The sequence below is a fragment of the Dermochelys coriacea genome, chromosome 21, assembly GCF_009764565.3.
Source record: "Dermochelys coriacea isolate rDerCor1 chromosome 21, rDerCor1.pri.v4, whole genome shotgun sequence".
Taxonomy (NCBI): domain Eukaryota; kingdom Metazoa; phylum Chordata; order Testudines; family Dermochelyidae; genus Dermochelys; species Dermochelys coriacea.
In genome coordinates this window covers 11,464,478-11,487,125 of record NC_050088.1, presented here as the reverse complement: position 1 = coordinate 11,487,125, position 22,648 = coordinate 11,464,478, and the positions used below count along the sequence as shown (strand labels likewise).

Genomic DNA, 22,648 nt, shown 5'->3' with positions numbered 1-22,648 from the left:
AGCTTTTGAATGACTAGGAGTTGACAAAACAGACCTATTCCCTGTTGTGTTCTCTGTCCCCCTGAACAAAAAGACTTCACTAAAAATCAGCATCTTAAGAACCATTAAGGATCTTTCAAAAGAACAGTTCAGCCAAGGCTGCTGTGGTGACACTCTTGTTACATTAGGTCTGGTGTTTAAGGCTGGCGTAAAATGAAGGGAGAGCTTCTTGTTTTATTTGCATGTGTAAATCAAGCAGACCTTGCTTATTTTTTTCCCTTAAAGTGCTCAGAGTTTAGGGGAGGAAAGTGAATGAGATTCTGCTTATACCAGGTGTGAAAAAGCAGAAGGGACCAAAATCTATTCTTGTGCAAAAATCTGTTCTCCCTCAAGTCAATAAGGCTACACAGGTGTAACTGTCAGCAGGAGTTGGCCTGTGTTCTCCTTCCCTTCTCAAATCACATCCCATGCTTACCCAACGTTTTCCAGTTGGGGCAGAAAAATGAGGACTGATTTCAGGTTTATTTAGCTTTGTTTTTGGAATAAAACTCCAAAGAAATCAAATGCGAGGTACTTTTATGATGGATTGAACTGCAAGAGAACCAGCCTTTAGCCTATTCAGCCAGTCTTTCTATCATAGCCTGCTAAGAAGTGGATTTAAAATCCTTGAGGGAGAGGGGAGGGAGAAACCTACAACATTGTGTGTTGAGCTTCCTCCAATGCTTTTGCAACCTCTTAAAAGTACAAAGATGTGTTGGCCTGTGGAGCTAGGCTGAGCGTAAGGAAAGAACTTGGTGACTTGTGCATCCCAGTACAGAAAAATACATCCAAAAAAAAAGATGGATGTCTTTGATTTTTAGTACAGTTCTATACAGAATTGCATACAGTGCATCATAACTCTGAAGCCCCTCGATGGAAGGTTCTGTAGAAGTTAAAGGACTGGTATCCAGAATGGGATGGTTTGGTTTGTTTTCCTACAAATGTGTGGGAATTCGTTCCTTATACATGGGAGGGGCAGTAGTTCTGACTGGAGCTGGATAGTGTGTGTGCAGGTTCTGTGCAAGCTTCCACACGCTACCGCTCTAGTACTGCCTCTTCCCTCCACCACCCCCTTGCCCTGCCCCCACTCCAGCACTCACCAGTCGTCCAGAAATGGGACCCAGCACACATAGAAGAACACAGTGACGGGCACTAGGACCCCGGACGCAGCGTCCTGGAGCTTCCTGCCAGCCTCAACCCAAGAGAGGGATAGAGGGAGCCTCTTCTCTCCCTGACAGCCAAGCAGAGCTCCGGAGAAATCGGGGATGGGGGGAGTTGGGGGGAGCAATGCCACGGCTGGCATGGGTTCCCATGGTAACCGGATTTTTAGTGTCCGGTCACAAGTGTGAACCGGATCCCTGGCAGTGCGTTCTCGCAGACGCAGCCGGCTGCTGGCTGGCTGAGCTCCTTCCTAGCCACAGGAGGCTGCTTTGCCTTCCCTGCTGGTAGGAGTGCTCCACAAGCTCTCTCCCCCTCACCTGGACCCAGCTGCGGCCCCGGCCGCACCCCCTGCCTGACCAGTAGGACCTAAAAATAGGAGGGTCTAAGGCTGTAGCCTTATTAGCCTGTGGGTTAATCCGGCCCTGGTGGCTGGAACCCCTGTGCGGGCAGACTCATTGCTACCAGGTCTTGCAAGCTCGGCTTCTGCTAGCAGAAAGCGGGGGCTGAATATGCAAAGTGCTAAGCATGGCATAGTTAGGTAAAAGAATTAGCTACACAGAACCGAGCCCCTGGGGTTTGACACTGGAAAGCAGCTGAAGATGCAGTTTGTTGTAGCCCTGATGCTATATCTCGTGCAAGTTGTGCATGCCAGTCAGACTCCACTCCCCTAAGAACTGGGGCAAGGCAGTGCAGGATCAGGGCCCAGAATATTGTCTTCCAAAGCAATTCTAGGCCGGCAGGGCAGTTGCATCAGGAGCCCAGCTCAGTCAGATTGTTTCTCCTAAGCAGATCAGGTTGAAATCCCTGGTCTCTGAGGCTAAGCGATGTGGGTCTGGAGTGCCCAGAATAGCTTGCCCAATCCCCTGCTGCCTGCTTGTGTTTAAGATGAACCTGCCCATGTCGATGGCATCAGGCCACCAAAATGAGGGGAGGGAGGGGTCACGTGGGTGGAATCGTTAGTGCTGACGACCCAGCGATGCTGAGGGCTTTGTCTGCAGGTAGCCACGCTAGATGGAAGCCAGCTTGGATATGTCTGTGTGTGCTGCAGGCACACCTCCCCTTGCAGTGTGGGCATATGGAGGGGGTGGGGGGGTGTGGTGTAACTGACCCAAAGAGATCCTAGGCCTGGTTTGCCTCTTGTGTGGGTTTCGTACTGGTGGAACTCCATTGATTGTCAGTGGTTTATACGGTGTGAGTCAATGGGGAGGCAGACTGGACTCTGTCGCCCCGCAGTAACTCTGGGAAATGATGAGCCCGATGCAGGAGCTCAGATGTGTTCAGAATGGGCCCTCTGGCCTTAAAATCTACGCAGCCAGCTTGTGCTGCTTTCGCTTCCCTGCTATTGCTGCTCCAGCACATATCCAGGGATCCCTCATAGACTTGTACAGCTAGCTGTGGAGCTAGCAAGATGAAGGCTAGTCTGGTACTACACATGCTGCAGTCACACCTCGGATCACAGTGGAGACAAACCCCCAGGGACTTATCCCCTGTGAATGACTCTGCTTCTATAGCTGATCATGTATCCGACTTTAGCTCCCTTCTCTTTCCATCCCAGCCTGGCGTGGGCCACACTGTGCCTTGCTCCAGCTTTCTTTCAGCACAGAGAGGTGCCATTGAAATGATCTGTGTGCTGTGCACACGTACACTCGCACCCACTAACTGTGTACACACACATTCTGTGTGTGTGTCTCTCTCTCTCTCTCTCTGCACGGCACACGTGCATTTTACACTCGCTCATCCAGAGTCACGGCGGTGTAGTGTGGGATCCGTCAAGCTCTCTTGGCCCCTGTTTGAATGAATTACTGTAACAGCTGCTGCGTTCTATAGAACCTCCCCGGAGGCCTGGCTGCCTGGCCATGAGCCCCTGAAATCCTATTACCAAGTTTCAAGAGAAATAAAAAGTTAATCCTCTCTGTGGCTCTCCGCCTCTCCGCGGCCGCCAAAGCACTACAGGCTGGGCCGCTGCAGTGCTGGTGGGTAACAGAGAAAATGAATTTGACCGGCTAATCGACTTTATCGAAATAAGCGAATGTTGTGAGGCTGGGGAAGATTAATGGGCAAGCCGGAGCGGGAATTCCCCAGCCAAACGGGGTCAAATCTGTAGCTGGTCATGTCTTGCATTTAAAATCCCACCCTGTCTGTGTGCGGTGTTTTCAAGTCTGTGCCGGAGAGGAAGAACATCGGGGCGAGAAGGGACCGCTCCAGCCTCGCACCTGCCAATAAGGTGACTCTGTGCTCCAGGTCTGGGGCCAGCCTTGCTTCCCTGTGAGTCAGAGTCCTGCCAGCAGCTTGCCATGCCCCTCCAGTCGGAGATCCTGCATGAGGTGTGGACCTCAGACAGGTGAGTGTTCGGTTCCTTCTGCCCCTGGCTACTCTCACACATTTGACATGATCATGGTTGTAGGGGGAAGGTGGGGGGGGAGGGTTAGTTTTTGTCTGCAGATCAGGCTCCAGGGTCACAGTGGAATACTGCAGTCTGGGTTTCTAGCCTTGGAGCTTCTGTACCCCTGTGCAGTCAGGGAGCATTACGTCGGTCAAACAGACGTCTCCCTAGTGTAGACCCTACCCCTGATCTGGACAAACCTTGCTCTCCAGGAAACCAGTCTCTCCATGTTCATTCAGGGCCTTATCCAAAGCTTATGGAAGACAAGAGAGGCTTTCCCATGCACCCCAATGGGAGCCTACCATTTTAGGGTTCCCCCACAATCTATCAGTGTATCTCATTCTTGCCCTGAGGAGATCCCATCCCACTTTCTCCTGTGTGGAGGGATACTCTACAGTCATCAGTCAGCAGACCTAGAGTGTCCAGAGAGGGAAATTTCCATTTCCTGGGAAATTTCAGTATTTTGGGGGGAGGGGCTATTCATCTGGAATCGGAAGAACGAGATGAAATTGGCCAGAGAACGAAAATTCTAAAATACGTCAATTCAGGGCCATCGAAAAGTTTATTTTCAATCATGTCAAAACAGGATGTTATGATTTTTATATATATATATGTATAGATATAAAATCACATTATCATTCATATTCAAATATACAGTCTAAACAGAATGAACTGAAACAATAGTTGATACAAAATGTGTTTATCAACTTTGGGCCCACCGAAATTTTCATTGAAATCTCAGAGGAAAGGTTTTGGTTTCGACTAAACTTGCCCTGTTCTTACGGGAAACACTCATGCCTGTAAGCAGGCAGAGGCTGTTGAACAAAGAGTGAAGAATGGGAGCTGCTCATGGGGGGGGGGGCAGGGGCCTGCTCCAGGGGTCTCCTGTTTCGGAGGGGTTTGTTGGGGCTAGCTGCGTGCAAACGCTGTGCTGAGGGATCTTTCTCATCAGGCTCGCCTACCAGAGAGGCTGGCTGTACCTGGGAGCATGGAGCTAGTACCCGAGCCCCTACGCACCCCCAGGGTACACCCTCTGAGTCACTGGCACGCTCTAGACATGCGAGTCCAATTACTGAACCCAGTTCTTTGTTGCTGCCCTAGCCAGCATATTCCTTGGACACCTATATGTCCCCCAGGAAACGCTGCAGCAGCACACTGGGCTCTGATGGGCTCCAGACATCTGAGTTGCACGAGAGGGCTGCAGAATTTTCTTGGACCAGCTGGTGCTTCCTAGTCCATTCCAAAACAAGCAGCAATCTGTGAGACTGCAAACAGATGCTTGCTCCAAAACCCAGGAGGGAGTGATGCCATTCACCATCTCCATTAGCCACAATGGGCTGGAAAGGACCAAGGGTTGGCTATCGCCTGCCATGTCAGAGACCTGAACATCTGTTCCTGGGCCAGCGATGACAGAGAAGTTTCTCAGGGATCAGCACCATCCCCTCTGGCATTCCCAGGCTCCAAAAGGGGTTCTGTCCATCCTTGGCTGGAAGGATGGTCACAATTCAAAAAGGATGTTGACAGATTCAGGACCAAACAAAAAAACAAACCTACAAGAACTACTGAGGTCTGGAAAACCTGCCTTTGCAGCGAGACTAAAGAAGCTCAATCCATTTAGCTTAACAAAGAGGTAGCTTCAGAGCTGACTTGATCACTGTCTGTAAGTACCTAACATGAGAGAAGCTTTCTGAATCTCGCACATAACGATCCAATGACTGGAAGTTGAAGCTAGACAAATTCAGATTAGATATGAGGTGCAATTTGTATCTAGATATTGATTATTTTACCAGTGAGGGTAATTAACCCCTGGAATATCTTACTTGGGGATGGGGTGGGGTGTTTAAATCCAGGCTGGGTGTCTCTTTCTAAAAGATCTGCTCTGGCTCGGCCAGCACTCGTGGGCTTGATGCAGGAATCAGTCACTTGGTGACATTTTCTGGCCTGGGTTAGGCAGAAGGTCAGACTGGTTGATCCCTTCTGGTCTGAAAATGCATGAAAACATGCCATCAGGGGTTCCTCTGCCTGATCACTGGGCCACAAGCCTGCCAAAGGATCCCTTCCCCCAACAGCCACTGTTGTGTGTGTGCATGCGTGTATGTGTATTTAACACAAACCGTACTTGCTACATTGACAGGATGCAGTGCCATCTGCTGGAATGAGAGGGTCACCTCTCCAGAGGATGGTGGTGTCTGCCATCACCACCCCACTCCACATCTCCAGCACTGAGCAGCATTAAGACTTTCTGGGATAAACTAGAAGCAGAATCTCTCTTTTCCCCCCCCCCCCCCCGAGCCTTAACAGCTGGTGCAGCTGTTCTGCGTGCCCTTGAACTGCCTTGTTGCGCAGCTGGGTTTGCTAGGGGTCCATTTGCTGGTTCTTCTATTGTAAACGTTCCCAAATTCTCTGTTACCCTGTTACCGTGACAAACAGCCACAGGTCCTGGGAGCAGCCAGAACAACAGGCAAGGATGGGAATGGGAACTGAGACCCGTGGGAAATAAAGGGGATAGGAAACAGCATGTGGCAACTTAGAAGGGCACACAGGGTGCCTCTGTGGCTTGTCCACCTCTCGCTCAGAGATCCTGTGTTAGTGACCTGTAATACGCCAGTCTGCAGAATGCTCTCTGGGTACAGAGGTGTATTCCCTCTAGCCCCCAGAGAAGAAAGAGGTGGGCAGGGAGTGTGCGAGGGAGCGGGAGCGGGTAGTGGATTCTCTCTCAGCTGGGATTGATGTAAACCTAAGGGTCAAAGTTTGTTTCCCTCACCACGATTTTCTGACTCGTGACCTTGGCTGCTTCCACTATTGGGAGCCCAGCTTGAGGCATGCTGTATCAGACAGCACGGAGCATCCATCCACTGACAATCAAGCCCCTTTAAGCAGCGCTTAATTTGTAATGACAGGTTTCAGAGTAGCAGCCGTGTTAGTCTGTAATCACAAAAAGAAAAGGAGGACTTGTGGCACCTTAGAGACTAACAAATTTATTAGAGCATAAACTTTCGTGAGCTACAGCTCACTTCATCAGATGCATTTGGTGGAAAAAAGAGGGGAGATTTATATACACACACAGAGAACATGAAACAATGGGTTTATCATACACACTGTAAGGAGAGTGATCACTTAAGATAAGCCATCACCAGCAGCAGGGGGGAGGGGAGGGAGGAGGAGGAAAACCTGTCATGGTGACAAGCAAGGTAGGCTAATTCCAGCAGTTAACAAGAATATTTGAAAAAAGAAGTGAGCTGTAGCTCACGAAAGCTTATGCTCTAATAAATTTGTTAGTCTCTAAGGTGCCACAAGTACTCCTTTTCTTTTTGCGAATACAGACTAACACGGCTGCTACTCTGAAAAGAATATCTGAGGAACAGTGGGGGGTGGGGTGGAGTGGGGCGGAGAAATAACATGGGGAAATAGTTTTACTTTGTGTAATGACTCATCCATTCCCAGTCTCTATTCAAGCCTAAGTTATGTTCCTCAGATATTCTTGTTAACTGCTGGAAATAGCCTACCTTGCTTGTCACCATGAAAGGTTTTCCTCCTTTTCCCCCCCCTGCTGCTGGTGATGGCTTATCTTAAGTGATCACTCTCCTTACAGTGTGTATGATAAACCCATTGTTTCATGTTCTCTGTGTGTGTATATAAATCTCCCCTCTGTTTTTTCCACCAAATACATCCGATGGAGTGAGCTGTAGCTCATGAAAGCTTATGCTCTAATAAATTTTAGTCTCTAAAGTGCCACAAGTACTCCTTTTCTTTTTAATTTGTAATGAAAGCGGTGCTGGGGCTCAAACAATTTTTTTACATCTAACTGATGCCGCAAGCCCAGAGGTGCCGGGGCTATGAACTGCCAAGCCCTGGCACAAATTAAGTATGGCCTTTAAGGCCACTCCAGGTGGGCCCTTGAAAACGGAGCCATGCAAAAAAAACTCGCTTTTGGAGACACAGGCCTTCATTTTATTGCACTGTTTTCCCTCCACAGTGTGACTGAGGAACCTGGGAGCCCCCTGAAGCAGAAACTTAACAAGCAGGTAAGAATATCTTCCCACTCTTCTCCTGCCTAACGCTAAGCCCCTGTACATCTGCCTGCCTTAGGTTTTCCTATGGCTCCCATCGCAGCAGTATCTCACGCAGTTTCGGAGAGTAGCTGATGAGAATGCAGGAGACTCAGACATGCAGTTTGTTTCGGGTACCGATCTGTGTTTGTGTTCCTGGACTGAGGTTGCTGGCAGGGCTGGGAAGAAAATTGTGACTGAGAAGGTGCTTCGCAGAGATGGGTAGACTGTGGGTATGGTTGTGAGCCCAGAATTGAGGGACTCTCCAGTCTCTTGTGCTCAGATGAAGCAGTTGTGTTTGTATATGAGGCTCTTAGAACTAATGGTGAGTTCTGGGAATAAAACGCTGACCTCTCTGGAATCTGTACTAGCAGGTTCTATCCAAACACACCCATGCACAGTGTGGCCCCAGTTGATTCCCCTACACCACTCGCAGCCAAGACTTTGGCTAAATTCTTGTCCAGCTCTAAACTTGGGGCCTGAGCAGGCCCGTGTGAACGGGAGTTCAAATGGTTCCAGTAAAACCAGGCATGTACAGGACCCCAGTTTTGTTTTGGTTTTTGCTCTTTCCTTCCAACAAGTGCCCCAAATGGACTATTCAGAGCCCTCTTTAATGCTTCACAGATTTCATTGCTCTCCACACCAAAGCAGGGCAGCGTATTAAAGAAGTATGGGCTGGATAAATGGACTATAGGGTGGATAGAAAGCTGGCTAGATCATTGGGCTCAATGGGTAGTGATCAATGGCTCCATGTCTAGTTGGCAGCTGGTATCAAGTGGAGTGCCCGAAGAGTCTGTCCTGGGGCCAGTTTTGTTCAATATCTTCATTAATGATCTGGCGTGGATTGCACCCTCAGCAAGTTTTCAGATGACACTAAACTGGGAGGAGAGGTAGATACGCTGGAGGGTAGGGATAGGATACAGAGGGACCTAGACAAATTAGAAGATTGGGCCAAAAGAAATCTGATGAGGTTCAACAAGGACAAGTGCAGAGTCCTGCACTTAGGAAGAAAGAATCCCATGCACCGCTACAGACTAGGGACTAAGTGGCTAGGCAGCAGTTCTGCAGAAAAGGACCTAGGGGTTACAGTGGATGAGAAGCTGGATCTGAGTCAACAGCATGCCCTTGTTGCCAAGAAGGCTAACGGCATTTTGGGCTGCATAAGTAGGAGCATTGCCAGCAGATTGAGGGACGTGATCATTCCCTTCTATTCAGCATTGGTGAGACCTCATCTGGAATATTGTGTCCAGTTTTGGGCCCCACACTACAAGAAGGATGTGGAAAAATTGGAAAGAGTCCAGTGGAGGGCAACAAAAATGATTCGGGGGCTGGAGCACATGATTTATGAGGAGAGGCTGAGGGAACTGGGATTATTTAGTCTGCAGAAGAGAAGAATGGGGGGAGATTTGATAGCTGCTTTCAACTACCTGAAAGGAGGTTCCAAAGAGGATTGGTCTAGACTGTTCTCAGTGGTAGCAGATGACAGAACAAGGAGCAATGTTTTCAAGTTGCTGTGGAGAAGGTTTAGGTTGGATATTAGGAAAAACTTTTTCACTAGGAGAGTGGTGAAGCACTGGAATGCGTTACCTATAGAGGTGGTGGAATCTCCTTCCTTAGAGATTTTTAAGGTCAGGCTTGACAAAGCCCTGGCTGGGATGATTTAGTTGGGGATTGGCCCTGCTTTGAGTAGGAGGTTGGACTAGATACCTCCCTTCCAACCCTGATATTCTCTGATTACTGAGATTATTTTAGAGAAGCTGAAAAAAGATTGTTTAGATATGGCTGATTGCTGCGGACAAAGCTATGGCAACAGAGCTCACCTGGCTTCAGCATACAAACCCTGTCTTACATGCAGTATTAACACAACTGGATGAGAGGAGGCCTAAGTACAATGGAGGTGGAGAAGTATGAGCAAGAAACTGGGAAGTCTCATCAGTGAAGCCCTAGAAAGGCATGCTTTAAACTTAGCAAGCAGCTACCCTGAGATTTAAACTGAGTTTTGAGAAGGAGACTGAGCGCTTCACCGCGTGTTGCCCTCGAATATTTATGGATGACTTGGAAATGAAAATGCTCATTGATCTCCTTAGCTACTTTTGCAAAAGGTCTTTAGATGCGAGTTTCCCTAACACATAAATAGCACCACGTGTGTTGCTGTCTTCCTGTAACCGTGGCTGCTAACGAAGGGAGTTTCAGCATCCGATGAAATGAGCTGTAGCTCACGAAAGCTTATGCTCTAATAAATTTGTTAGTCTCTAAGGTGCCACAAGTACTCCTTTTCTTTTTGCTAAAATTAATTGAGACCTATTTAAAAATGTCCATGGGCCAGGTAAGGGTCAGTGGGGAAAATACTCCCCTTCGTTACCTTGGAGCTACTTTATAAACCCAAATATTTGGGTTGTTATATATATTTATAGGGTGAGCCGGAGATGTTCTCTATGGGTTAGAGACCAGGAGTAGGAGTCAAGATGGAGTTCTAGCCCCAGCTCTGACACTGATATGGTGCGTAGCCTGGGGCAAGTCACTTCCTTGCTCCATGCCTCAGTTTCCCCGTCTGCACAATAGAAGGACCGATCCTTCCTTACCTTGCAGGCTTCTTTAGAGTGGTGTGAAATCCTCAGGGGAAGGGTTTTTCTTGATTTTTAAGTCAGGAGTGACAACAGGGTATGGAAAATTGATGAATCTTAAACTATTACAACAATCCAGACCAAAGGACCTACAAGGTCTCACTAAAATGCTACATTAGGCAAACGCCAACCCAGAAATCCCCACTGGTGCAGCTCCAGCTGCCATAGCAAGGGTGTAGACCTGTCTCAACCATCACGTCAGCCAGTCCTGCTGAGCCGGCCCAGTCCCTGTCTGCACTACAACTGCTACCACCGATGGAGCCATACTAGTGTGAATGACATGCCCGTGTAGGCACCCCCCAGGCAGCGCCTCGCATGCACATGGGTGAAGCTCTATAGGTGAATGATAACCACCTGCATGCGTGGAACTGCCATTCAGGTCACCCGGAGTCTGGAGCGGGGAGGGTTTGCCACACCAGGCCCCAATATCCCATGGCAGAATGATGCTGGCTGCAGCAGCATTGGGCTTGGGGGCAGGGGAGTGGCTGAATCAGGGCAATGGTGGGATCTACCCAGGTTAGAGTCCCTCACGCCTGGGGAAAGTAGTCCCAGAAATGCCACCTGGCCCTTAAGTAGAGCAGCACTTGTGGTGTCCCTGTGTACAGTACTGGTCGGGCCCACGCATGCTGCGTAAAGCAGGTCTTTGACCTCTAAGATGGGGCTAGTGCATTATCCCTGCTGACCTCAGTATCTCGGACAGAGAGGCTGATAAAATGCAGCTCCCCTGTGCAGAGAGAACAACTGTTACACCTGGAGGCTGTTTCCATCTTTATTCTAAAAGAATTTAGTGTTGGTGAAAAAGATCAACAGCCTTGTAGACTGGACTTTATTTATCAACTTAACTTTACTCCTCTCTCTAGTACTTGAGCACCTCACAAATATTAATGGATCAACTCTCAGATCCCTTGGAAGTAGAGAAGCATTGTCTTCATTGTACAGATGGGGAAACTGAGACAGAGCAGTGCTGTGAGTTGCTCAAGGTCATACAGGAAGTCGGTGGCAGAGGCAGGTCCCAGCCCAGTGCCTTCACCACAAAACTACCTGGCAATGTGCAATGTGGGCTGTTGTTACAGGGTGTGTTTCTCTTCCAGTGTGTCTCAGCCATGACCTGGAGAGCCAGATTCTGATCTCTGTTCCACCGCAGTAAATTGAGAGTCTGCATCAATGGGCTGCAGTGGAATGACTCCTAATTCACTCTGGTGCAACTAAGTTCATAATCTGACTCTCTAGCAAGGGAAATATTGAACCCAGGACTCAGGTCCTGGTTGGTTGAAAGGGGTCTCAATTCACCTTTCACATGTTCCTGAAGTAAGAGCAGCTAGATTTCGCGCAGCAGGACTGTGCTGGGAGCTATTGATTTCAATGGGAGTTGTGAAAACCTTGGCTGCATCTCCCTTATTATTACCTGCAGAGTGGAAGGACCTGATTCTAACCTCCCACAAATTTGAATCCTGATTTGCACCAGTGTAATCGAGAGCAGAATCAAGTGTGCACAGAGCTGTACAAATTCATTAAAAAAATTAGATCTGTCCCCACAGGTGATTAGAGTCTATTTTACACTGATCCACACAACACCTGAAGTGAGGACAGGTGATTTTATACCATTTTTAAAACTGTCTTTTCTTATCATTATTAAGGCTACACATGAGCTCTGTTAGCGAGGTGGGATCTCACAGTTCCTAATTGACGTAATCTCTTCTGTTAATCTTTCAGTAATGATTCACTTTCCAGGTGCTTCAGAAGGGGTGAGACAGAAAATGTCTAACCACAGTTACTAATGACTATAGACCAAACATTGAATTCTCAGTAAAAAGAAAAGGAATACTTAGAGCCTAACAAATTTATTTAAGTATAAGCTTTCGTGAGCTACAGCTCACTTCGTCTCTAAGGTGCCACAAGTCCTCCTTTTCTTTTTGGGAATACAGACTAACACGGCTGCTACTCTGAAACCTGAATTCTCAGTGGGACTCTTTGATACAGCCTTATTTGTGCAGGGCCTGGCAGAACGGGGGCTCCAGCCACTACTGCAGTAACAAACAAGAAGAATCCTCTTTCATACAAAGTGCATGTCCCCAAAATGCTTTAACGTATGAAGGCACCAGGTTAATTACCTCTCTCTCCCCTGCTGTGTAAGAGGTCTTAGGAAGAGCAGAAGATTTTTCAGGTGAGATTTGAAATGAGCGAGCTGATGCCATAAAGAGAAACAGGCAAGTTTCCATCTCTGCATAGATGAAGGCTCCTACAACCCACCGGGTGGACCAATGAATAGAGGTGCCACGGGGAAATTCAGGTTTGTGTAAAAAGGAAAAGAATTTGATGGACAGAAATCAAATGGTCGTACAGTAGGTCAGGAGACGTGTCTCAGCACAGTTAGGAACCTGAGACGGGCTGGCTTAAAAGACTGGAGATGTCAATACGATCTCGAGGGGGCTAAAGGAATTGCATGGACCTTGTGTCTCTTGAAATGATGTGCTATTGCTCCTCTGTCACTTCACATGTATCACGCAACCGACTTAGACACAGAGGCCTCTTCTCAGAGCATCAGGGGTGTTCACAGCTAAAACATACTAGAAGTCTGGGAGAGCAGGCCCAACTGAGAGGCAGACATCCTCTGTGCCTGAGAATGAATTTGATTGTCAGTGAATGCTCAGTGCGCCTATCTCAAGGTCTGGGCTGATATATACATGACTCCTCAATGGGTGGAATGGTTTCTGATCCATGGCAGCAGCAGCTGGCAGCCCCATTCCACCGCTTACAGGTCTGTCAGTATTTCTGTGACAACATGCTCCTTTCCCCAGCCGTTCGTAACAGTTGGTTTACAGCTGAAACTTAGCGTGGAAGGTCTTATTTCGATGAAGGTAATTGCGTTCTGCCTACCAAAATCTCCTCTTCTGTTTGAACTCGATGCTGTGGTCGATAGGGCAAAGACAGACAGGGAGCTGCTTTTCTCATCAGGATTTGACTGTGATCTTCCAATTTTCATCCAAACGGAGCTTGAAGAGTTTCTGTCCATCAAAATCTTTTTTTTTAAATAAGTGAATTGCATATGTATAAACTCTCTGGAATGAAAACTAGGAGCACAAAGGCCTTATCTTCTCAGTAGTCTGGATAATAATGTCCTCACCGTGAGGGCTACAGAAATAGTAGGAGCACAAATTACTTTGCACATCCTTCAAGGGCGGCCACCTCTGCGGTGCAACACATCTGCTGTATAGCAGCACACAACAAGAACTCATGGCAGTTTGGGGAAGGAGAAACCAGTAGCCTGTTGAAGCTGCAGTAGAAAGCAGGGAGGCAGACTAAACAATGCAATCTGGCCAGGGCAGTGGCACACCCCTTCTCTTGCAAAATATCCCAGCAGATTAATTATCACAATATGGTGCTATTTCATTGAAGTGACTCAGACCTACTCTGTTTCCTTTTTCGTTTCGGTATCAATTTATAATTAGCCCCAGCCCACGCAGCAGCACAGAATAATAGCCCAGAACGAAACCGCTGGAGCACAGCTTGTAGGTGGGGACAGGAAAGGTGATTTGATCTAATGGTGAATATACCAGAAATCCAGCGAGAGGCTTCAGCCGGTGTTATTTACATCACCTTGCACCAGGCAGCGGGCTCTAAATCAGCACCTACTTCCCAAACGTTTATTATCTAGCTAATTGCCAAGCCATGTGGTCTTTATCTGATTAATCCTCATTATTTATAGCCCCAGCTCAATGGGATTAGGTGTGGTACATCTAATCCATCTACTTCCTCTGTGCTCTGGCTCTGGGTGACCTTAATCCCAGAGGAACCGGTTCTCACAAGCTATTTCTGGACACCTTGGAGTCACCGAAATCTCTTTACCTGCCACCAGTTTTCCATAGGACCCCAGTCGTCTTTAGCACAGGCTCCTCCTGTCACTCCCTGGCTGTGAAGCAAGACGCCTCCTTCATAGTCTCCACTGTAGATGGACGTCGGGGCACCGTGATGCTTTGCTGTTTTAGAGGAGAGGTGTGAATTGGCCAGCGGGCATGATGGCAGCCCTCCTTTGTCCCATCAGGACTTTCTTGGCTCTCTCCCCTTCTAGCGTCTTCCTGTTTGAAAAAGAAACACTCCCTTCCCAGCTGCTGCCCCCAGCCCCAACACTGATGCCCACAGGGGGTGCCATGTTCACCCCTGCTGCTTGCACAGCCCTAGCCTGGTCTCCTCCCAAGAGGTGGCCGCCCACACTCACCTGTAACACCCAGATGGTGGCTGTGTTTGTTACAATACATGGAATGCACTTGAGAGAGCATCCTGGTCCAGTGAGTGGCTGAAACGCCCTTCCCAGGGAAGTTAGCCCTTCTCCGCCAGGTGCCGTGTAGGTGAAAGAGCTTTATCAGGCGATGCTGAGGATGCATTCTGATTTCCTTCTCTCCTGACACGAATAGTGCCTTGGCAGGACCAGCTACAGCACCTTACCAGCTGGTACCGTACAGGTACCTAAGTACACCGTGCTCTGTATCCCCTAGCTAGTGATGTCTCCGCCTCCCTTCCCCTGGCTGTATACTAACTGCCTCTTCTCTTTTTCCCCCCTTTGCTTCCACTCATTGGGCCACTTGATGGTAAGTCATTCTGCTTTACAAACCATTGTTTCAAAACTGTTATTTTAGAGGTGGGTAAGAACCAGCCCATAGATTCAGATGCCCCCTCCTCCAGATTTGGGACTTTTCTGGTGCCAGCACCATCCTACTGTCTAGCGGGTTGGGCTGAAACCCCGGATCAAACCCACCTGAGCTTCAGGGATGTTCTGATAGAGGTCCAAACTCTGCAGCTTGGGCCAACCTCTGTTGTTTAAATTTGGTGACACCTTGGTGAATGGCAGCAAGATTTATCCAGGGGGCAAAGGGAATGTTTGATGAAGAAAGGCCTGAATTTGGACCCACCTGGCAAGCCAACAGGCATGCAGATACCTAGGCCTGGAGTTTAGCAGGCTTCAAAGAAGGACTGGATGGTTGTATGGGTAATGAGGCTATTTAGATTTAGAATAGTTTTGGAATGGCTATCAACCCTCCTGCTTCAGGGCCCAGGCCAACCTCTAACCATTGGGGGTCAGGAGGAAACTTCCCCTAGGGGCAGGTTATCCCATAACTGCCCACTTTAGGGTTTCTTGCTCCTTTCTCTGACGCAGCTGGTGCTGGCCAGTGTCGGAGCCAGGGTCCTGAGCTAGATGATCTGATCAAGTCAGGTAGTTTCTATATTCCTAAGGAACCAGCTGTTGAACTAGAAGAAGAGAAAAGACCACCTGCTCTGAGACCTTGGTGACATGAGATTAGATTACATATCTGGAGAGGCTCCTTCTTTGAGATGAAAGCTCGCTGAACTGTCAACTAACCTGCAAGAATCTGAAAAAACCTGAAGAGCTTTGTGTAAGCTCAAAAGCATGTCTCTCTCATTAACAGAAGTCGGTCCAATCAAAGATATCACCACACCCACCTTGTCTCTCTCGTGTCCTGTTGGAACCAACACAGCTACAACAACACTGCATACAACAAATCCGCAAAGAATTGTAGAAGCTGAGAATTTAAGGCAAGAATGGAGAATTATCTCAAAGCTCCCAACATCTCTAGCTACATGGGGGGAGAGGAGGGGCTGTCCTTCTGTGAAACAGAGGCTCAATTAGGTTGACAGACCAAAGGGGCTTTCCATCCAAAATTTGTTTTTGTGATTTTTAAAATGTTGTGCCCTTGATAGAGGCAACACCAATGAAGACACTGTCACTACAAACCCATAGCTTAGTTGCAGGGAGGAGAAGAGAACATGAGCCCAGGATTCCTGGGTTCTGTTCCTGAATCTGCCACGTGCTGAAAGAACATCAGAATGGCCATACTGGGTCAAACCAAAGCTCCATCTAGCCTAGTACCCTGTCTTCCGACAGTGGCCAGTGCCAGGTGCCCCAGAGGGAATGAAAGGAACAGGGAATTATCAAGTGATCCATCCTCTGTCACCCATTCCCAGCTTCTGGCAAGCAGAGGTGAGGGATGCCATCCCTGCTCATCCTGGCTAATAGCCATGGATGGACCTGTCCTCCATGAATTTATCTAATTTTTTTTGAACCCTGTTATAGTCTTGGCCTTCACTACATCCTCTGGCAAGGAGTTCCACAGGTTGACTGTGCTTTGTGTGAAGAAACATTTCCTTTTGTTTGTTTTAAACCTGCTGCCTATAATTTCATTTGCTGACCCCTAGTTATGAGAGAGAGTAAATAACTCTTCCTTATTTACTTTCTCCACGCCGGTTATGATTTTATAGACCTCTATCATATCCCCCCATAGTCGTCTCTTTTCCAAGCTGAAAAGTCTGTCTTATTAATCTCTCCTCATATGGAAGCTGTTCCATACCCCTAATCCTTTTTGTTGCCCTTTTCTGAACCTTTTCCAATTCCAATATATTTTTTATTGAGATGGGGTGACCACATCTGTAGGCTCATTAACTCTTCATTTAATCATGTGTGTGAAGTAATGCCTGCGTTAGAAGGTGAAGCTGTTTGTAAAGAGCTCGGAGATCCTCAGAGAGGGCAAGACAGAAGGGCAGAAAGCTGTTAGTGCTGTGATAGCCAAATGAGCAAAGAAACAACAGGCCTGTGATTAGAACGAAAGCCAGAACATTCCCTTCTCCAAAGAGTCCTTCCCTGGCAGTCAAACACTGTTGGTTCCCAAAAACTGTAAATCTGTGCCACTGGGGGGGTGCCCAGACACACAGTGCGTGCTTCACACACCAGTATTATTTTGCTAACAGGTGCAGCGCAGAGACAGGGACTGGCTTGGCTTTGGGGCAACACTGGTTTGGTTTTGTTCTGGGAACGCACCCAGTGACTACTGTGATGGACGCAATACAGACTCTGTCATAAGTAAGCATCTCTCAGCCGCCCCTCCCTGCTCTGTCATTGTGTTGTTTAGTTAGAGAAGGGCCTGAGCTTTTACATCTGGAGCCAGGCGTCCCCAGGAGCTGGGCGAGGTTTGGAGCCAAGTTTAGGCTCGGACCCGTTTCTATGCCGCCCTCTCTTGGTGAGGGAGATGTCCAGTTGCTAGCGATGGCTATGAGGCACATTCTACCCTCAGAAGCTTTCAGCTGCTGGGCTGAGAGTTTCAGCGCTGACACAGGGACTTAGACACCCAGCTCCCATTTATTTCAATGGCCCATGTGACTAAACCCCCTTGTCCCCTTCGCCTGTTCTAATTTTTATTTTAAAGCAAAGGTATTGCCAGACCTGCGGACTGAAACCCTCCCTTTATCCCCAGAGTAGGCACAGCACAAGTCCCAGAGTTGCAAACTTCTACCAACAAGGTGCCTGTGTGCACCTGGAGGGACTGCAGAGGGGAGCATATTCTTCAGAAGCCATTTATTCCTTGGCTTCTCTGCTGAGAGTGCCGGCAAACCAGGGCCAGCTGGTGTGTTTTGAGCTGTGGAGACCACTAGGAACTGCTGTGAGATTTCCAATTCCTTTCACAAACCTCTTGCTTTATCACTCTCTGCACCTTTAATGAACCCCTGTCAGCCTCTGTTGCTCTTGTCTCTGCTCAGAGAAGGGGTTGGCTATTTATATCGGTATTGGGAATACACAGTGTTACAGCTATCCCACAGTACTTGGCACTGGCAAGGCCTCAGCTGGAGTCCTGGGTCCAGTTCTGGGTGCCGCACTTCAGGGAAGATGCGGACAAATTGGAGAGAGTCCAGAGGAGAGTGACAAAAGGTTTAGAAAACCTGACCTGTGAGGAAAGGTTAAAAAAGTGGCCATGGTCAGAAGACTGAGTGGGGGGGACCTGGTAACGGTCTTCAAATATGCTAAGGGCTGTTTATAAATAGGACGGGGAGCAATTGTTCTCCACGTCCACTGAAGGTAGGACAAGAAGTAACGGGCTTAATCTGCAGCAGGGGAGATTTAGGTTAGTTATTAGGAAAAGCTTGCTCACTGGCAGGGTAGTTTAAGCTCTGAAATAGGCTTCTAAGGGAGGGTGTGGAATCCCTGTTGTTGGAGGTTTCTAAGACCAGGTTGGACAAATCCCTGTCAGGGCTGGTCTAGGTTTACTTGGTCCCACCTCAGCGCAGCAGGGTGGAGTAGGCCTCTTGAGATCCCTTTCAGTCCCGCATTTCGATGATTCTGTAATTAATGTCAAATTTTGGAAGGGATATTCGACTTCATGCTTTAGAGGTGCCAACCTCTTAGAGACCAGAATGAGACCAGTGCTGGGGGCATGTTATCCCAGCTCTGCCTCCTGCAGGGTTCTTGCATCTTCCTCCAAACAGCTGGTTCTGACCATTGTCAGAGACATGATACTGAGCTAGACGGGCTTCTGGTCTGCCCAGGCTAGCAATTCTGGAGCTGAGCAGAGAGATGTTTCACCTGTAGCCAAGTTGGCTTAAATCTTCACTCTTTCCCCATAAGAACAAACAGCCATCCTGGGTCAGACCAAAGGTCCATCTAGCCCAGTGTCCTGTCTTCGACAGTGGCCAATGGCAGGTGCCCCAGAGGGAATGAACAGAACCGGTTATCATCAAGTGATCCAGCCCCTGTTGTCCATTCCCACCTTCTGGCAATCAGAAGGGACAGCATCCCTGCCATTAATGGACCTATCCTCCATGAATTTATCTAGTTCTTTTTTGAACCCTGTTATAGTCTTGGCCTTCATCACGTTACAAATTGTCTGGCCCATCCTGTGACTGCATATCCCATATCCTCCTGGCCCTGGCTTTGAGCTTGTTACCACCACTTTTACACTGAGGTAACTCCCTCAGCTCCAGGGAATCTCTCGTGACTTACACCAGTGGGAGTGGGAAGGCTGCAGTGCTCCCTTTCCGATTTACTCTGGGCATTTCAACAGCTAGTGACACTGTGTGATCGCTAAACCCCAGAGATTGACCTGCATCAACTCTCCAGAAGGTCAAGTCATCAGCGCTCTGGGCTCTTGGCCAGCAGCTCCTCATCACTCTCCTCTGTATCATATTGGCTCTGGACAGAGGCTTGACATGTAATGAGATGATTGTGTTGTGCCTAGGAGATTGCTCCAATGTGCTGGTTCTGGGGCTGGAGGCAACTACTCCAACTGCCAATTGGCCTGCTCCTGTAGCTGACGGATGCTGCCTTCTCAGGAACTCCTTTTTCCAGCTGAACAGATTTTCGGGAAACTCCGACCTGAAGACTGTGGAAGGAGCATAATCCACACAGCCCTCTAGGTGCAAGAAAGACTTGCGGGCAAAGTACAAAGTTCAGCAGGAGGGTGGCTTCAAAAAAATGATTTTGGCAGGAGAAACTTTTAGGAGAATGGTTTCAGAGTAGCAGCCGTGTTAGTCTGTATCTGCAAAAAGAAAAGGAGTACTTGTGGCACCTTGGAGACTAACAAATTTATTTGAGCATAAGCTTTCGTGAGCTACAGCTCACTTCATCGATGCATCCGATGAAGTGAGCTGTAGCTCATGAAAGCTTATGCTCAAATAAATTTGTTAGTCTCTAAGGTGCCACAAGTACTCCTTTTCTTTTTGCGAATACAGACTGGTTTCAGAGTAGCAGCCGTGTTAGTCTGTATTCGCAAAAAGAAAAGGAGGTCTTGTCGCACCTTAGAGACTAACAAATTTATTTGTGCTGAAGCTTTCGTGAGCTACAGCTCACTTCATCGGCTGCACGTAGCTCATGAAAGCTTATGCGCAAATAAATTTGTTAGTCTCTAAGGTGCCACAAGTACTCCTTTTCTTTTTAGAAGAATGTGGCCCAATATGATTTTTCTTTTGTTCTTTGAAGCTGTTTCCCTGAGGCCCAAGGAATTCTTGGAAGGATATTTTTCGATTGTTTATTTTTGAGCAGGTTGAGCGAGACCATGAATGAGCACAGAGGTGGCCGAGTAGCCCGGGGGAATGGTAATGCCCTATGGATGGTTTCTGTTAGTCCCAATCATGGCAGGTTGGTAGTGACCAAGAGGGTTCCGCGGTGTTGTAACCAAGTGGCTGGTTGTGAAATCAGGTAGTGGCTCTGTTTTGGCTCTAGTGGATGGTTTCTGAACACAGACATCACCCCCTCAGTTGGCACTAACTTAGGATGACCAGATGTCCCGATTTTATAGGAACAGTCCCGATATTTGGGGCTTTTTCTTATATAGGCTCCCATTACCCCCCCACCCCCATCCTGATTTTTCACACTTGCTGTCTGGTTAGCCTACACTAACTGTCCATCTCAACAAAGAGGTCAAAGTCTGAAGTGGCCTGGAACGGGAGCACCCATCCAAGCCTAGGAATGGTTTCTGGAGATCCCCGATGGGATGATGTGAAGGCAGCGTGCACAGCTGCTCCCGCACCGATCATGGTCTGTAGCAGGACGTCGGTCAGTCTCTAGGGTTGGCCATCTCTCCCCTTATGTCAGCACAGAATCTCTCTGGCCACCATCCACGGCTAGGAAAGGCTTGTCTGGCTCCTGTCTCTGGGCATGTCTCAACATTAGCCTGCTGGCAGAATGACTGTGAAGGAAAGATCCAGGTGTTAATGGTTAGCTCTTAAAGGAACACTGTCAGATTAAACATCCAATTAAAAAAAAAAAAGCCAAGGGGTCCGGCCCTGTGTTTCTTTTAACCCCTGAAATGGTTTAAGATGGAGGCTTCAGAGTAGCAGCCGTGTTAGTCTGTAGCCGCAAAAAGAACAGGAGGACTTGTGGCACCTTAGAGACGAACAAATTTATTAGAGCATAAGCTTTCGTGTAATGACCCAGCCACTCCCAGTCTCTATTCAAACCCCAGTTAATGGTGTCTAGTTTGCATATTAATTCAAGCTCAGCAGTTTCTCGTTGGAGTCTGTTTAAAATTTTTTAAAAAATCTAATTTTCTTATTTGGTGGTGGTGGTTTCCTTTTTGACATTTCAGATCAGCTCATTTCACTCTGGCTCCCGGGCCATAGCACAATGGGGTAATGCTTGGGTTGTAGATGGTGCAGGGGCACGATGAAAAGAAATCCACATTATTGTACAATGATGCTTGTCATTTTGTTAAAAAAGGGGGGAAGGTTAAAAAAAGACTGAATCAGTGTATTAAGATTGTTTGATCATCTTTTTGTCCCCCAACAAAACTTTACTTTTGAACCAGCCGGGCAGCATCTTTTTAAAATTGTGAGGGGAAAATGTTACTGCTGAATAGAGGACTGAGAACAGGAGAAAGATATCAGGCATGATTCTGATCTCATTCACTCTACTTTTACATCAGGGTAACTCCATTTACTTCAGCAGAGTTTCTCCTGATGGGACTCAGGCCCTGTGAAACAACTCCTGATTTACACCAGGCTGGGCGAGATGGGAATCAGGCCCTGTGGAATGACTCCTGATTTACACGAGGCTGGGCAAGATGGGAATCGGGCTCTAGGTGCTGAAGGTGGGACCCACTAAGGAAAAACTGCTTTTTTCAAGCAGCGAAGGGGATGTCAAGGATAGGGATTTCTTCCCTAGTCAGCTAGGTCCCTTCCCTGCATGCTCTGTTAACCTCCTCCATCTGCCCCTTCATCCCTGGCCCTCACCTTTGCCAGTGCTTTCACTGGAGCATTTCTTTTAAAATCTCTGCTTAGCCAGTTGGCGAGTGTGACTGGTTTTGAAGGTTGATCCAGATACTGAACGGATTGGGCCAGGCTGATTTTTCCTTTTTCTTCTGCACTCTCCCTCTGTCTCTGTATTGGACCCTTTGCCCCTCTCCTGACTGCATAACCTCCTGCTCTCATGATGCATCATTCCTCTCATCCTCACCTGGCAGCTCTGTTCCCTCCTAGATCTCTCACCTCAGTTTCCCCTCCCTGCATATCCCTTCTCTCCTCACTGCTCCCTGCCCATGCCCACTCCAGCCTCTCTCTATTCTGCCCACTGTGGTTGCCTTGCCCCTCCTCTCTGAGGCTCGGTGGAGACCCACTTGTCCTGGGAAGCGTTCAAGTTATGCAGACTGCACCCCCGTGCAGAGGGGTTCTGGTCTCCTCGTGCATGTTCTGTATTGCAGTGGGTTGCACAGAATCCTGCCTGTGGACTGTAGGGTCTCCAGGGCCGGGGCTCTGTTACTGGGTCTTTTGTACACCTGTAAATGATGTGTCCCTCCATCCAGCGCCTCCTGCCAGGGCAGAAGCAGAAAAAGAAGCGCCAGGAACCCACACTGGAAGCCAAGCCCAAGAAATCGAAAGTGAAAATGTTGGACAATCAGAGCCCTGCAGAGGAGCCCAGCGCCCCCTCTCAGAGTAAGAGACGCGAGCGGCTTGGCCACAGCCGGGGACAGGCAGCCCCTGGGAGCCACAGATGGGGCGATAATAAATTGGGGAGGGTTCTGAATCACACACGCAACTGCAGCCCATGCCTGCTGCCCTCTGGGCTGTGCATTCACTGAACCACTTACCCTTCTGTGCTGGCTTCTGGCCCCTCTCCTTCTCTCCAGCAGCACAGGGGC

General features: G+C 48.3%; 1 protein-coding gene across 2 annotated transcripts in view; it reads left to right on the top strand.

Annotated features, from left to right (window-relative positions):
- Window positions 1-2,264: 2,264 nt before the first annotated feature.
- TULP1 (TUB like protein 1) overlaps window positions 2,265-22,648 on the top strand; it is a 36,812-nt gene continuing 16,428 nt past the window's right edge. The window contains exons 1-3 of one of the 2 annotated variants that reach the window (XM_038380293.2): window positions 2,265-3,520; window positions 7,539-7,587; window positions 22,313-22,442. In XM_038380293.2, coding sequence (XP_038236221.1) covers window positions 3,474-3,520; window positions 7,539-7,587; window positions 22,313-22,442 — 226 coding nt within the window. In that variant the 5' untranslated portion in view covers window positions 2,265-3,473. Of the gene's footprint in view, window positions 3,521-7,369; window positions 7,588-22,312; window positions 22,443-22,648 lie in introns of those variants that run through there. The other variant, XM_043500262.1, reaches the window with a different exon arrangement.